At 44.2% G+C, this 14797-nt stretch overlaps 2 protein-coding genes across 2 annotated transcripts in view; both read left to right on the top strand.

The window, feature by feature from the left end:
* The first annotated feature begins 793 nt into the window (after positions 1 to 793).
* On the top strand, positions 794 to 4958 carry RAN (RAN, member RAS oncogene family). The gene is made up of 7 exons (XM_065739126.1): positions 794 to 901; positions 1755 to 1797; positions 2497 to 2581; positions 2675 to 2800; positions 3739 to 3926; positions 4276 to 4446; positions 4554 to 4958. Exons 2-7 carry the CDS (start codon positions 1762 to 1764, stop codon positions 4596 to 4598), a joined length of 651 nt encoding a protein of 216 aa, XP_065595198.1. The 5' UTR covers positions 794 to 901; positions 1755 to 1761; the 3' UTR covers positions 4599 to 4958.
* An 8840-nt stretch (positions 4959 to 13798) lies between these two features.
* Positions 13799 to 14797, top strand: part of ADGRD1 (adhesion G protein-coupled receptor D1) — a 124626-nt gene continuing 123627 nt past the window's right edge. The window contains exon 1 of the mRNA XM_065739130.1: positions 13799 to 13876. Coding sequence (XP_065595202.1) covers positions 13799 to 13876 — 78 coding nt within the window. The remainder of the gene's footprint in view (positions 13877 to 14797) is intronic.

Below are 14797 nucleotides of genomic sequence, written 5' to 3'. Positions count from 1 at the left end.
GAGTGCTTTGGAGGTAATTATTCTGCTGATTACCTAGTGTTACCTCGTGGACACCGATCCTTAGTGAGCCGATGCTGTTGTTGAGTGCTTGGAGGTGTTTTGTTGCCTTCTCTGAATGAGGCTGTCCACAGCTGTTGCTTCATAGATCCTCCATAGATCCTTCATAGATCCATAGAACTGAACGTTTACGTGGTGGTAAAAATACAATACATTATAACAGTTTGTAAGTATTTGATCACAGAATTGTAAGGGGTTGGAAGGGACCTGTGGAGATCGTCGAGTCCACCCCACCTGCCTGAGCAGCTCCCTAGCCCGGGTTGCACAGCTAGGCGTCCACGTGGGACTGGAGTCTCCAGAGGATACTCAGCGGCTCTGTGTGCAGCTGCAGTGCTCCACACTGCTGTGAAGATGGGAGCTCAAAGCCTGTGATAACAGGAGTGCAACGTAAGCTCCGCTCGCATGTAACGCCTGCCATTGACTATATGGTATTTAGAGATCCGTCCGTTGCAGACTGGGGACGCTCCAACCGATGTCCCACTGAGCGCACGAACGCTGCCCAACCATAGCCAACAGCCGCGGAACAGCGCGAGGCCGGAACGTGCCACGCGCCAAGCGATGAAAGCATCATTTATGTCCATTGAAGGAGAGTACGAACCACTTTGTTCCACCATAATCTGAACGTGAGAACTGTTACGTGGCGGGCGGAGCAGCGCTGCTAGGCGGCCGGGCACTGCGCGGCAGCATTGCTCGTCCCGACAACGGCCGCCGCCCCACGTGACTCCGGCCCCTCCCCCTCCCCGCGGCCGCGCGGCGTCGCTCTCCGGGTATTTGAACCGCGCTTCCGCCATCTTCTCGGCGCCCAGTCACGGCACGGAGCGACGCGGATAGAAATCTCGGAAAGGTGACCGGCACGGGGCGTCCTCCTCGTCTTCCATCGAGGGTCGGGCGGGGGGAAGCGGGGCCGCGGTGAGCGGGAACGGCGGCGGTCGCCGTTAGCGGCCGCTCGGCGGGAGATGGGCTGGGTCGTGCCGAGGCCGGGCCCACGCGAGCACCGCTTCGGGCGCCGTGCCTGCGTGGCGGCATCTCCCTCCGCCTCGCGATGGGAGCGCTGCGGGGTGGCAGCGGCACCCGGCACGGACGCGGGGAAAAGGGCGGGAGGAGAACGGCAGCGGGGCCTCCAACGGCCCGAGCGGCCGCGGGGGGAGGGGAGGCTGCGCGCTGCTCAGTCATGGTGCGATGGGGCCCGGCGGGCGCTGCGGGGACGGGGACCGCGCTCGGAGCCCCGCGGGAGTCGTCCTGCGCTCCGCCTGCTCGGGAGGGCTTTGGAACGGGTGGGAGAGCGACGCGGGGAAGGCTCTTCCTGCGGGGCGAGGCCGCGTCCCGCTTTCTTTGAGCCGCCCCGCGGAGGCCGCGGCTCAGCCCCGTTTCTCGTGGCCTGGAAGCCCGAGGGGCGCGGCGGCGGCCTTCCGTTAAGGGCTCCGGGGGTGGGCGGGGAGCGGCCGCCGCCATTACCGCGCGTTCCCGCCGCGTGTCGGGCCGCGCGGGGCCGCATCCTGCCCCAGCTGGGGGCCTGGGACCGCGCGCGGCGCGGGGGAGCGGCGGCCTGGGCCGAGCCTCGGCCTCTCCGGCGGCTGCTGACTGGAGCACGCGTCTAGGGAGGCGCTTTGGGAGCTGGGAACGGCGGCCGCCCCTTCCGGCGGGGCCTTGAACCAGCTCTCCTCTTGTGAGCTCACATGCTTCCATTTCCCCTGCAGACACAGCATGGCCGCCCAAGGAGAGCCCCAAGTGCAGTTTAAGGTAAGGGGTTGTAACTTTCTTTTTTTCTTCCCCTTTCATAGAAAAGTAGCAAGAACAACTTTCAACAGCTGCTGTGGATGGTAGGTTTGGTTTTACAGCACTGACTTCTCCTTAATGATGTATGTAGCTGACTGTATTGCATTACCTTACAACAGTGTGCTGTTGTACTATCAACCTGGTGCTTTTTGATCTTTATTTGAAAATAGCTTTACATAAACAACAATGAAAATGAATTCATGGAGCAATACTGACAGCACCAAACAAGAAGCACTAAGAGTGATTTAGAGAAACTTGTTCTATGCTGTATCAGCTACTAGGGGCAGAACATAATTGAGCAGAGTTGTTACCATCACAGCCAGAAGTCTTTAAGACTGCTTCATGAAAGTTTGATACTTGTATTTTATGGTGTTCTTCTAGTGTGTCCCAGTTGTTAGTAAAACAGTTCTCTTTTTGCCCGGCTGCAAGATGACAGTTCTTCAGTAACAGACATCTGTAGCTTACTAGAAAAATATGTACAGCGTGTTCCAGTTCTCAGTTATAGGGACTAGCTAAGTTTGGACAGGATTTGTAGAATAACAGGTTTATCAAATTAGATCCCAACACAGTATATTATTTCACTGGTAACTTGAATGTTTTCTTTGCAGTATTTTGCAGTACAAAGTATGTTGCTCTGACCTCTGTACTTAAATGTGTTAACAGCTTGTCCTGGTTGGCGATGGTGGCACTGGTAAAACAACGTTTGTAAAACGTCATTTGACTGGTGAATTTGAGAAGAAATATGTAGGTATGTCAGAAGAAACACTCAGGATCTAGAATGTTACAATTAGAAGTGTAATTCAGAACTTACTGAGTGAGTGTTCTTTCCTTATTACTGTAGCAACACTGGGTGTTGAAGTTCATCCTCTGGTGTTCCATACCAATAGAGGCCCTATTAAATTTAATGTATGGGACACAGCTGGCCAGGAGAAATTTGGTGGTCTGCGAGATGGCTACTACATCCAAGGTAAGATGTGTTTCAGTGTAGAAATATTCTGTATTCTATCCATTTTGGCTGCTGAAAGCTTTCAGTGTGGCTTTCACTGTTGAGCTGGTTTATGACTTTTCAAACTTGCTGTAAATATGAGATCATCTTCTTTGCTAGGCAGCTTTCCCTCATGTAGTGCAACTTTGGTTTCAGTGTGCTGTTGTCAGCTTTGATATTAATGAAGAGTAATTTAGCACCTTAAGTGATAGTACTCATGAAATTAAGTGGTTAAGAGGTAAAAGTGTGTGTTTCAGTGAGTAAAAACAATCTGTATTAGTGTCCTGTGCTGGTGCAAAGACTTGAAACAAACTGCAAAACCTGAAACCTTTCTAGAGGTCCCTTATTTTCTTGGTCCAGCTCTGTTCTGTGAGTGCTTCAGTCACCTGTGGAACATTCTGCAAGGGAGGATTAGAGCCTGACACAATTGTTTTTCCTTAAGAAATATCAGAATTAAATGTTCTTTGGGAAGCTGTTTGGGACAAGGGCGTTCTGAGATGTGAACTACAAGCTCTCCACTTATCTGAAAGCCTCAGCAGGCTGAGAGTAGTTTGGTAGGTGTTAAGATGTTTCTTTCGGGTAGTTAGGTGAATTAAAGTGACTTTCTTCATCTTTGTGTAATCCATGCCATACAGCAGTAGGATGTTCATGGGACAGCAGCATGGAAAAGTAGCTGGTGTTCAGGGTTGTGTGCTGAAAATGTAAGATGGACAGGGTCATGGGCTGAGTTCTGTGCACTCTTGCACATGGATCATCTTGCTCACTGATGTGGTAAACAGCGTGTTCTCAACTGTGAGACTGAGAAGAAAGCTAATGCTGGCACCCCAGTAGGTGGTTATTGTGGGTATTGTTTCCCACTCCAGTTTATAAGAAAGTGCTTCCTTGTCTGATACAATTCTTCGGTGGTTTTCTTTTTACAGCTCAGTGTGCCATTATAATGTTTGATGTAACATCAAGAGTTACTTACAAGAATGTACCTAACTGGCATAGAGACCTGGTACGGGTATGTGAAAACATCCCTATAGTGTTGTGTGGCAACAAAGTGGATATTAAAGACAGAAAAGTCAAGGCAAAATCCATCGTCTTCCACAGGAAGAAGAATCTCCAGGTATGATGGCATGAGTTTGCAGGGATAGGGATTTATTAAATCTATTAACTGTATTTGGGTGCTATTCAGTGATTCAGTGCTAGAAGTAAGATGACATTAGACTTAAGTTGCAGGAAAAAAGAGGCACAGCTGTGCCCTGATGAAATACTCTGATCACATTATGTTAAGAGGTTTCTGCCTATTGACATGAAACTCTGCATTTTTAGTCCCTCACTTCTCAGCTGCTTCTGAGGGCACAGACATGTCAGTCATGCTGTTAAAAAAAAATCCCAAGATAAATTGGACTGATAGTGGGCATCTTTGTATGCTGGTGGCAGAAAGTCTTTTACATATTGAATTTTTTTTCCAGTATTATGACATTTCAGCCAAGAGTAACTACAACTTTGAGAAGCCGTTCCTCTGGCTTGCCAGGAAGCTAATTGGAGATCCTAACTTGGAATTTGTTGCCATGCCTGCTCTTGCACCACCTGAAGTTGTTATGGACCCAGCACTGGCAGCACAGTATGAGCAAGACTTACAGGTAACTGAGGAAGAGTGCTAAAGTCAGATGATTGTCTGACAGGTGGTATCTGGATTCCTGGGGCAAGTAGCCAAGAACAGTTCCTAAATGCAACTTCTCTATTCCAGATTGCTCAAACCACTGCACTGCCAGATGAAGATGATGACCTGTGAGGGATGAAGCTGGAGCCCAGCGTCAGAAGTCTAGTTTTATAGGCAACTGTCCTGTGATGTCAGTGGTGCAGCGTGTTTGCCACTTTATTATCTAGCTGAGCAGAACATGTGCTTAATCTTTGGGATGCTGAGAGAGATGAATGGGCTTCGGAGTGAATGTGGCAGTTCAAAACAAAAAAATCTTCATATTTTGGACCTGCATATTTAGCTGTTTTTTGGACTGCAATTACTTCCCCTTTTGAGTTTCAAATATAAGACTGCTGCAGTCACATCAAAGTGTTATGTGGTAAATCTTGTTTCTGTCATTCCCATTCTTTTTTTTTTGTTTAGATAATAAAGTTGTATTTCAAATATCTCTAAGCAAGTGACTTTCATGCATCATTAGGAAAAGTCTTGAAAGTGTCTTTTTTTTTTAACTGAGGCTAGTATTTGTCTGTTTCTGCATTCTTAGTATTTTCTTCCCTTTCTTTGTTGCTCCTGTTACTAATTCAAAGCTAACAGTTAACCTTTGATTTCCTGAAGCGTATAATTAAAAGCAACTGAGGGAAGCTGAACTAAGTGCCAGGTAAAACTAGAGCCGTGAACACTTGACTGGGAAGTGGAGCTGGGGCTCCAGATGAGCATAAACTGACCCATAGCAAGTGGGAATGTTTATGTGGTCTGAGGAGTGTTTTGAGACTGAAGTGTGTAGTTCAGCTTGCATTGCATCTTTAGATACTCTCAACTTTAACTGCATTACAACATGCCTTCACAGAGCTGTTGTCTGATGTAGCCAAGAATCAATGACACTTGGGCCTGTTAGTGACTACAAGCTGTGTCTTTGCATGGAGCATCATTCAGTAGAGCTGTAGTTGATGAAGCTAAGCATCTTAAACCTCACTAACTAGGAAGCAGCTATAGATGAGCTTAAAAAGCTCTTGGCTAAGGAACAGCATATTAACTGAAACCCCATATAACATCTAGACTGTAACTGCACCAAGTTCTGAATTTGAAACTAGCTTCTTACAGCACAAGTGACAGAAAATGTCAGTTTAACACTTAGAGAAACTCTTGGTCAATATCTGCACTGCTAGGAGAGCATTTTTCTAGTAATGTTTAAAGTTACCTACAAGGTATTTCTCAGTAGTGTTTGAGTACATGGAGCCTTGGACCTCTTCAGTTTTGTATTTTTGGTTTCTTAATAAAGTGGAGCATTTCATTCCTTTTAACTTGCATGTTTGTATACGTAACTCCCACTTGAGTATTCCTTAACACTTCATTCTGATGCATATCAGCAAAAAATGACTATTAAATGTTTGAGAACAGTATTATATAATCTGTGTAAGTTTTAAGTTCTGTGGGTTTCTAAAATGACAGAGATTCTGAGCACTCCAGGGGAAGGAGGCATGCCATCCTTGCCTTGTGGGAGGATCTGTTAGTGTGGGACATCCTGCTGCATCACCTTCAGCTGCGCATTAGGGGTTCTCTGCTGAGTTTACTAACCCGTGTGCCTTGGTTGTTACTGCTGGCTTGTGTACCTGCTGCTCATGCACCAGGTCAGGAAGCCTTCAAGCAGTGTCATGAAAATGCACTTAGGCGTGTACACCAATTCAGAGAAGCAGTTATGTAGTTCTGACACTGCAGAGTGGAAAAAAACAGTGCGAGTGATATCTGCATTAGTTCATAATGCGTATGGTGCAACCTGCATGCTGTAGCCAGGCACTAGGCTTGGGATTACTGCTGAGCAGCTGAAGGATAAAAAAAATGAGTGCATCAGAAGAAAAATGCCTAGCATGAGATCCTTCCATGTCAGTATAAAGCCAGACACTCAGGCAGGCAGCAATACCAGTCCTGCAAAGTTATCCTTTCAACTGGGAATGTTTCATGCGTGGGATGAAATCACTGCCATGTTACACTTCCTTTTTGTGCCTAGCTGCTCGCTGCTGATGGGATTGTGTGGTTTGCTCAGTTTACAGCTCTGCAGCCCTTCACTCCTCAGGTTTAAGGAAGAGGAAATTACTTTGCCAAGTAATGAGGGAAATTATTTAAAGAAGCTCTTTATCATTAGCAGCGTGAGACAAATCCCTTGCAGTACCAACTTTGTTCTGCTTGCTTGACTGCCACGTGAAGGCAGGGCTAGGTGAGGTTAAATGTGGGCTCTGTAAACGGTAAACCATCGACATGTATGTTCCTATGCATCACTTAATAAGTTTTCCCACTCTGAAGTCGTTTCAGATGTTCAGATAGCTTAGTGTTACTGTACTCAGTTTTGATTTTCAAAAGTAGGATAAAGTACAAGCTCATTGTTTCCAGCTCCATACTAAAGCTGTGATGGCAGCATGCAAGTTTGATTCCTGAAGAAACTGAGGAAACATTCTGCTGTTTCTGAATCATTAAATGAAGGAGGGTTGAGCGTCTCCTTAGGGAAGTTAAGATCACCCTTGAATCTGCTGGGCTTTCTGTGTCTGTCCATCCTATATCTGGAAGTTACAGTTCACCCCTTTACCTCCTTCAGATGGCTCCATTGCTCAATCAGTCCTGAGCTGACAGCTACAAAAAGCAGTGCTGAGGATTTTTTCCTGCTCTGGAGCTGAGTGGAACGGTACCGGTCCCCTTCTCTCACCCAGCTTTTGGCAGTAGTTGTCTGAGCCCTTTAAAGCCCTCTCCCATGGGATCAAAGTGAACATCTTTGGAACAGCTGAGCAGATCATCTGTGCTGCTTTCATCAGCCGGTTTTCATGTGGGTGTTTAATTGCCTCTTTTTTGTCCTTCCATTGATCCCGAAGGCAACCTTTAGCAATCTTTTGTCCTAGCTCAAACTGGTACGTGAGCATCCCAAGAAAGGACTGAACCACCTCTGTGTGCCCTGAAGCACTTGAAGCCTTTCAAGCTGGGGATTGATGTTAGGAGCACATCTGTGACAGTGCTGCCCAGGCCAGTACTGCTTTCTGCTCCTGCTCCAGAGGCAGCCATGGTGGTCTGTAGTGTTTGGGGCCCTCTGCTATGTCTGCAGCGTGTCCCTCTGGTTTAGGTTATTACCTTATCAGCAAAAGAAGGAAAAAAAGACTTGAGTTTATTTTTCATTTTTTTTCTGTGGAGCAAAATGAAGTGACTGACAGGTCCTGTAAAGCTGAACTTGACTTCATGCTTGAAAGCACAACTTAATATCATGACCTATTTAACAGGCATACAGTGACTCAGCGATGAGCCACACCACAGCCTCATCAGATACTTAATTACTCAATTACTGCGTGAATGGTGAAGCAAAAGTCATGTTGTTGATGCCAAGATTCTAGCATGCTAGCTTTCATGTATTTAAGGTTAGACTTGGACAAGCAACCACCATGAGCTGAGCTCAGTGGGTAATTCTCTTCATTACAAAGCAAACAGTTTAGCAAGTGACACCTCCCCAAAATCTTAGTGTTGTGGAAGTTGTCACCAAAATGAAAAGGTGTTCACAGATGCTCATGAGAAGAACAAGTAGTTTTACAGTTTGTAGAAGAACTGAGGCCCCTGCAGCTACTGCTTATTGAAGGGGCCAAAATGTTAAAAAGCAAGGAAAATTTTCCCAAGTGTCATTTGAAGAAAGCAGGAACCAAAACCAAAGGAAAACCCTGATTCATGTAACACTTATAATGTGTTTAGCGTTCGATCCGCTGTCTCTGAAACCTCACTTCTAATACATTAAAGAAATCAAGACTTTGTAACTTGGAGCTGCTCTGATAAAATTAAGAGGCATTGAACTTGATTTATTCTATTGCCTATTTCTATGCTAACGCTGTGTAATGCTATAATGTGATGATAGCAGGGTAGCAAAGTTCTAGGCTGGAGCGAGTGAGGATTTACTCAAACACCACACCACAGAAATAAATGAAAGGCACTGCTTGCCTTCAAAGGCCTCAGGTACACAGGGAACTCCAGGGAGATCCTCTCACCTCCACTGCCAGCCCTTAAATGAGGGCTGGGAAGGGGTGGATCCCGGCTGCAGCCCTTCCATCACTCGGGTACATTGCATGCAGCGGAGCTCCTGGGCTGGCCCTGCCTTCCCACCAGGTGCTCCAGCATAAATGTATAAAATAAAGTCAGCTTTCCTGACAGTTTTTTCTACTAGATTACAAAATAGTGGAAGAAAACCAATGCATGCACGTGCAGAAGGCATGAGCTCATGCATACACAGACACGGGTACATGTGCACATGCAAATGCGTATGGCCCTACACATAAGCAACCCTAAAATATGTTGGTAACATTTCATTCTTACATTATCCACAGCCATTTGATTTTGGAAGCAGTATTTTTTCCTCCTTTGGGTTTGGGTATTTTATTTACATAATAAAATGGTTTCCACCTACAAAGCACTGGATTCAAACTGCAGTAAATGAGCGCAGTACGTTTTCCCAATGCTGTGCTATCAGAGCTGTTTGAAGTGCCTCTTCTGCCAGCCTGGCTGACAGCTGTGCACTGTGTCAGGTTACGAGAGCAGTTATTAAGTCTGATCAAATCTTACGCTGTCTTAAATAACAATAATCCTGGCTGCTGCTTCACCTCGCTGGCAGTGCGCGTGTAGGCTGTGCAGCACCTGAGAACAGATTCATTCCAGTTCTGCATAAACCTGATGGCAGACACAATGAGATCTGCTTTGGTGGTACCGGCTTCAACCACAGGGTGGGGCGCGCTGTCTGTGCAGCCGCTCTGCTCCAATGGGTCTTTAATCGAAGTACGCTTCGCTTTGCGCAGGCAGCGCCTGCTTTTGGAGGAAGCGGTGTGGATGCTGTAGGGTTTGCTAACGGTAGCAAATAGCTGTGATCGCTCTCAGCAGTACTACCTGTTCATTGACAGACGTTTAATCAGTGGGTAACACTGTACACCGTTTTCTTGAAGTGAAATAAGCTAAAAAATGACTGCTGAAAAGTGGGACGTTCCTTCATCTTCAGTTAAATCCACCCAATGTGAAATAGAGTGAATTAAAGAAAGATGTGCATAAATAGCAGAAGTTGCTGTAAGGAGATTTTAATTAGGGGAGCAAACCTGCCTCTGCTCAGGCCTTCAGATTTGAAACAGAGCTGTCTGTAAGAACTGCTCCATGACAGTTTGATCTGACTATGCTGGAGAATGCTACAAATCTTGGACAATGGTGATGTGAAAAACTACATCTGTGCAGCCCAGCGGAGGTTGCTGGATCAGAGGGAGAAGTAAGCACGGGCCTGACTTCATGCTGGCACATGCCTGGCTCATGTAGTGCTCGTGGAACTAATGGCAGCTATTGCATGGGAGAAGCATTGGCAACGTGGCATAAAATGTGGCACGAGGAGAAGCACAGCCTGGGCTGTGATGAGTTACAGCAAGGAGCCATGAGAGAGGAGGCACCTGTAAGGGACTGAACCCGTGGGAATAAGAGGGAGTTGTAAGGCAGGAAGAAGAAAGTGCAGGTGCAAGTTGAGCTGCCAGAAAAGGCATAGAGAGCTGATAAATAAATTATCATTAGAGAGCAAAATTCTCAGGTGATAATAACATGATGATTTTTAATGCACTGATTTGAAGCATAGCTAATTCATACAGTTATACTTTATGGAAGTCCGCAATTAGATATCAAAGCAAAAAAAAAAAAAGTTAAAAGCAGACAAGAGTGCCTGGAAGAGCATTTATTTTAGGACGTGATGCATGTATCCATCCTCTTCTGTCAACAGAGCACTAAAACTCCAAGACCTGGAACTCAAAACTGGGGCCTGTGAAACCCAGGTATTCTGAAATTCAGATTTTGTGCTCTCAAGTTAATCAGGTACATTTCAGATTTGAAGATTGTTCAAATCTTAAGAACGTGGATTTGGAAGCTCCTGTGGATATTTAAGTCGGCACTCTTTGTATTTTCTTTTCCCGCTCTCAATGCTTTTGCCACTCAGATCTAAAGTAAGAAACTGCAGAAGACAAAAGGTGAGTTATTCTCCATAGAAAGAGAAGCCTTTAACATGTACATTTATAATAGACTTGGATGTTTTTGCTGAGAAATACCTTGTAGGTAACTTCATTTGTGCTAGGAAACTTGTTACACAAAGTGCTGAATGAAATTGTCATGGTTACTTTTACCCAGAAGAGCAAGAGAGAATTGGGTAAGACACTAAGAGGAAAACTGGCACATATTCCAAAGACAGAACTTTATGATGATGAAATGCTTTTGTAATTAAGAGAGTCTGACTACCTGTATGGTGCCAAAAGTGCAGTTCTTAGGGGCAGGGTTTTGTTGTCAAATAAAAAGATTTTAATGTTTTAATTATGCATATTTATGAGACAAAAAAGTCATATGTTTTATTTATTGTATTATTACCAACTTTAATGTAAGGTTGACATTAAGGCCTAGATAAATGAAGATCAAAATTAAATTGAATCTTAAGGTTTTGCACAAAAGCTTATGCTATTCTGCAAAGGGGAAATATCAAGCTCCTTGTTTGGTATATAGAGTGAGGTGTTCAAACAATTACCACAGGAAAAAAGTCAAATAGGATGATATGGTAAGTAGAAAAAAAAAAAAAAGAGTGATCTAGTTACTACAGCCAGCAAGAGGGACCTGATTTGAAGAATCCTTAAATGCATGGCTTAGTACATGATGTTATTCACCACCTTAGTTGGTCTTTGAGTCTGCATAATGATTATGAAAATAATATACGAGTTAGTCAGCATAACTCTATCCTGGCATTATAAACGTATATTCATTTAATTTGTTCTAAATTCCATTGCCAAAAATCTTTATTTTGCTTTCTGGCATCAACTTCACATGTTCTTAATTAGAACAATATTTTTTCATGATAGCATGAGCCGTGTTGAGTCAGCTCCAGGAGTTTTGTTTGTTTGCCTGTTCTTCAGTCTGGACTTTTCTGTTTTTCTTCGTTACAATCACCTCAGTGAAAATGTCATGCAATATTTCCGTGACTGTGTGGTCCACTTTCTCATTGTGGCCAAATTATCTTCTACGATCTGAAATAATGTAAGGGTGACCACTGCCACCCTTAGATCACCTTTTGATAACGTGGCACTATGCAAATAAGAACTGAAATGCCTGAGATTGTTCCAGAGGTCAAGCTTTTTTCAAAGCTGCTGTGGTTCTTTGCTGACCTGAGAAGCATTTGAGCGATCTTTGTGAGGTAGATCTCCCCCAGAGTTGGGGCCACAATTAGGAACTTGTGAAGGTGCTTGCTGCGTCAGAGCTGACAGCCTCTCACCCACTGTTCTAGCTGCACTACTAAAAGGTCACAGTCCGTGAAGGTGCATATTATCAAGGATCATCCTACTGTTAATCACAGTCATACGGCCATAGATATGTACAGAACTTATTTGCAACTGCTTCTCATGCTGATGAAACATCTGTGCCCCCCCCTCCATAAGGAAGTGTATGTCTTACAGAGAGTACTCTATGAATGCAGTTTGTATGACTGCACAAATTCTGTATGCATAGTGCTATCCCATAACATCAAGAAAGTGCTGCTTTTATTCCTTTTTATTGGAACTGATCTTTATAGCACCTTAAGTGTTTCTGTTTGGGTGTATATATATATATATTTCTCTGTGCTGAAGATTTAAATTATTTATTGTCAGGATTCTCACTGAAAACCATAATGTTGATCTTCATCAAGATTAATATTGTTTGGCTATGATGGAAAAAAATGAGGAAGGCGATTATAGAAACACAACAATCTCAGAAGTGACAATCATGGCGAAATACAGCTGGAATGCACCAATTCTACACTGGAATAGCACCATATAAAGAATAATAAACCGTTGGAGGTGACCTATTCCTCAGTAAGAACTGCTTCTGCTTTGAAGTTCATTGAGTAAATAGCATCCTCATGAAAATAACTGTTCTGGTACCAACATGTGTATTGAGACAGTGATGAGTACGTCACAGAATTTTGTTCAGGTTCCTTGCAGATGTGCAAACATAATCAAACTGTGCATATGTGCATATCTGAAGAGCTCCAACAGAAACAGCAGAGTTGCCCTGGATGTCGTCTGTGCCAAAGGACGGATGACTTTGTTTACAAAACAGCTTCTTGTGTAACTGAAGTTAAGTAACAGCAGTTCTACAGCCACAAATATAGGAGATCCATGTCAAGCTAGGAAAACTGGCACTAAAACTACAACTTCCAGCAGGTTGGCGTTGATAGATCAGCTGCAACCAGCTAGTTAGTAATTTCTATTACTGACAGAGAAAGAGTTTGAGTAGGGAGCTATTTTTATCCAGAATATTTATTGGCATGTTAGCAGACTGTGATATTAGAGAAGTTTAACAAAACCCAGCATTTAGATTTAATCTTAAAATATTCCTTTCTAAGATGTTTGATAAAACATTTCAATCCCAGTCATGCACTAGCTCTCTTGTGGGGAGTTAATGATTCCAACGAAAATAAAGGAAGAAAATCATATTAAGGAATGCTTTTCCTCTGCATTGTACAGTACATTCTTTAAAGGATTATTCTCTCTGCTTGTGTTTACATAGCAAGGAATAAAGATTTTTAACATCAGGGTGTTCTTCATTTCCTTGTAAATGGCAACTGCAGCATTTCCTAATTTTGTTTTAATAATATAATAATCCTGAAGGAACATGAGCTCAACAGGGAAGGCTGAAACTGAAAGCTAAGTGTAATCATCTTGTGATAAGTCACACTCATTAATGTGGAGGACGTGTTGCAAGTGAAATCATCAACATAAACTATGATTTTTTTTTCCTTAAACCTTTTTGCCTGAAAGTGTTGTGTCTCTTCACACACCTTTCCACTGCATCCCTCCCCCCTACCCAGGAAAAAGAGGAGGGAAGGAAGGAAAAAGAAACGTGGGGCACGTGATAATCTGGTGAACCCTGTCACGGAGTCCTCTCAGTGCTGTTGCACCAGGAGATCCCAGCTCCTCCCTTCCCTGCTGGGATGGGAGAGCTCACATGGGGAGAATCCTGTCAGCTGCTGAGCACAGGCTGCCCAGTTACCTGCTGTACGCAGAGCTTTGTGTGCTTATTGACGTGCAAGTCCTTCACATGGACGGTATTTTATCTGCAGGTTATTCAAGAACAATCCACTGTGGCTGTTTGTCTTTTGAGCACTGGATCAGTTACTGGCTTTGCACACAAGATGCTCAGTGCTACCTCTGGTCTGTGGTGGGAGCAGTGTGACTTCTCAGATCAGGTTTCCAGAGGATCATACGAATATGTTTAGAAATTGTTTCTGCAAATAATCTCTGATGTCTGGTTGCAATTTGCTGTTTCCACAAAAATTCCTGGCAGTGAGCATGTTTGCTTGGATTCTCACAATTGTTTTGGTAAGCATATTCTTTCCCTTGACAGGCCCCTCTTGGCAAATATTTCAAATTCCTGTCTTTCTCTTTTTACAGTTTAATGCTTTCCTGATTTTTAGCTGCAACTTTCTATTATTTCTAAGGGTGGCTCTGTTTGTCAGTATGTGATGCGGAATTCCTGGGGTTTACACCGAATTCTTCTGCTTTCAGGTTACAGAGGAGTTTCTGGCTAATGGGAGTGAGGGAAGGAATCTTTGAAAAACAAAACAAAAATTTAAAAACTAAAGGAGAAGAAGCGGAAGCCACACTGCCTATAGCTGAGTGGGAAACGATATTTTTGAATTAACTAAAGTTAAAAACTCTCAAAACTACTTTGTTGAAGTTCCGAATTGAGGTTACAAACCAAATTTGTATATTTTGGTGATACTGAAGGTTTATAATATTTAATTTTGGTAACATAATGTAATTGGTGTGGCATGCGATACGTATCTTTTAGCTTCCTGGATTAAATATAGTCCCTTTAATCCTTCAGCTCTGGAGTCCCATCTGCTCAGTTTGTGGCATGGAGCTAGTTACCACCAGTGTTCAGAAGGTCAGATACACTTCTGGGCAACCAGCTGGCTAAGGAGGGACCACAGTCACCAGGCAAACCTGCTGGGCTTCCAGATACAGAAGCTATATAGAAAGTGTCAATGGCAAGTTCTTTAATCAGAAGGCAAAACAGAACAACCTGTCTCTAGCCAAGTTTGGTACAAACGCTGTGATTGAGGAGTGTACGAGTAAGAGGGTCTGGGAGGAGTAGAGCTAAGAAAAGTAGCCAGGACAGTATAGGCTGATGTGGGAACCTGAAGAGACTGGACCAAGAGCCACAGAATAGATGGGGGTATCACTAAGGGGCAGGAGAAAAGCCATAGTGGGCAGTGGCACACCCATGGAAACAGACGT

The sequence above is a fragment of the Cyrtonyx montezumae genome, unplaced genomic scaffold (assembly GCF_038088225.1).
Source record: "Cyrtonyx montezumae isolate F1298 unplaced genomic scaffold, pur_monq_1.0 scaffold_23, whole genome shotgun sequence".
Taxonomy (NCBI): domain Eukaryota; kingdom Metazoa; phylum Chordata; class Aves; order Galliformes; family Odontophoridae; genus Cyrtonyx; species Cyrtonyx montezumae.
The sequence above is the reverse complement of the archived record's forward strand: the minus strand, read 5'-3'. Positions and strand labels throughout refer to the sequence as shown.

Coding starts and splice junctions, on each gene's coding strand:
- RAN (XM_065739126.1), top strand. CDS start 1,762: ATGGCCGCCCAAGGAGAGCCCCAAGTGCAGTTTAAG. Junction 1,798..2,496: donor AGCCCCAAGTGCAGTTTAAG/GTAAGGGGTTGT, acceptor ATGTGTTAACAG/CTTGTCCTGGTTGGCGATGG. Junction 2,801..3,738: donor AGATGGCTACTACATCCAAG/GTAAGATGTGTT, acceptor TTCTTTTTACAG/CTCAGTGTGCCATTATAATG.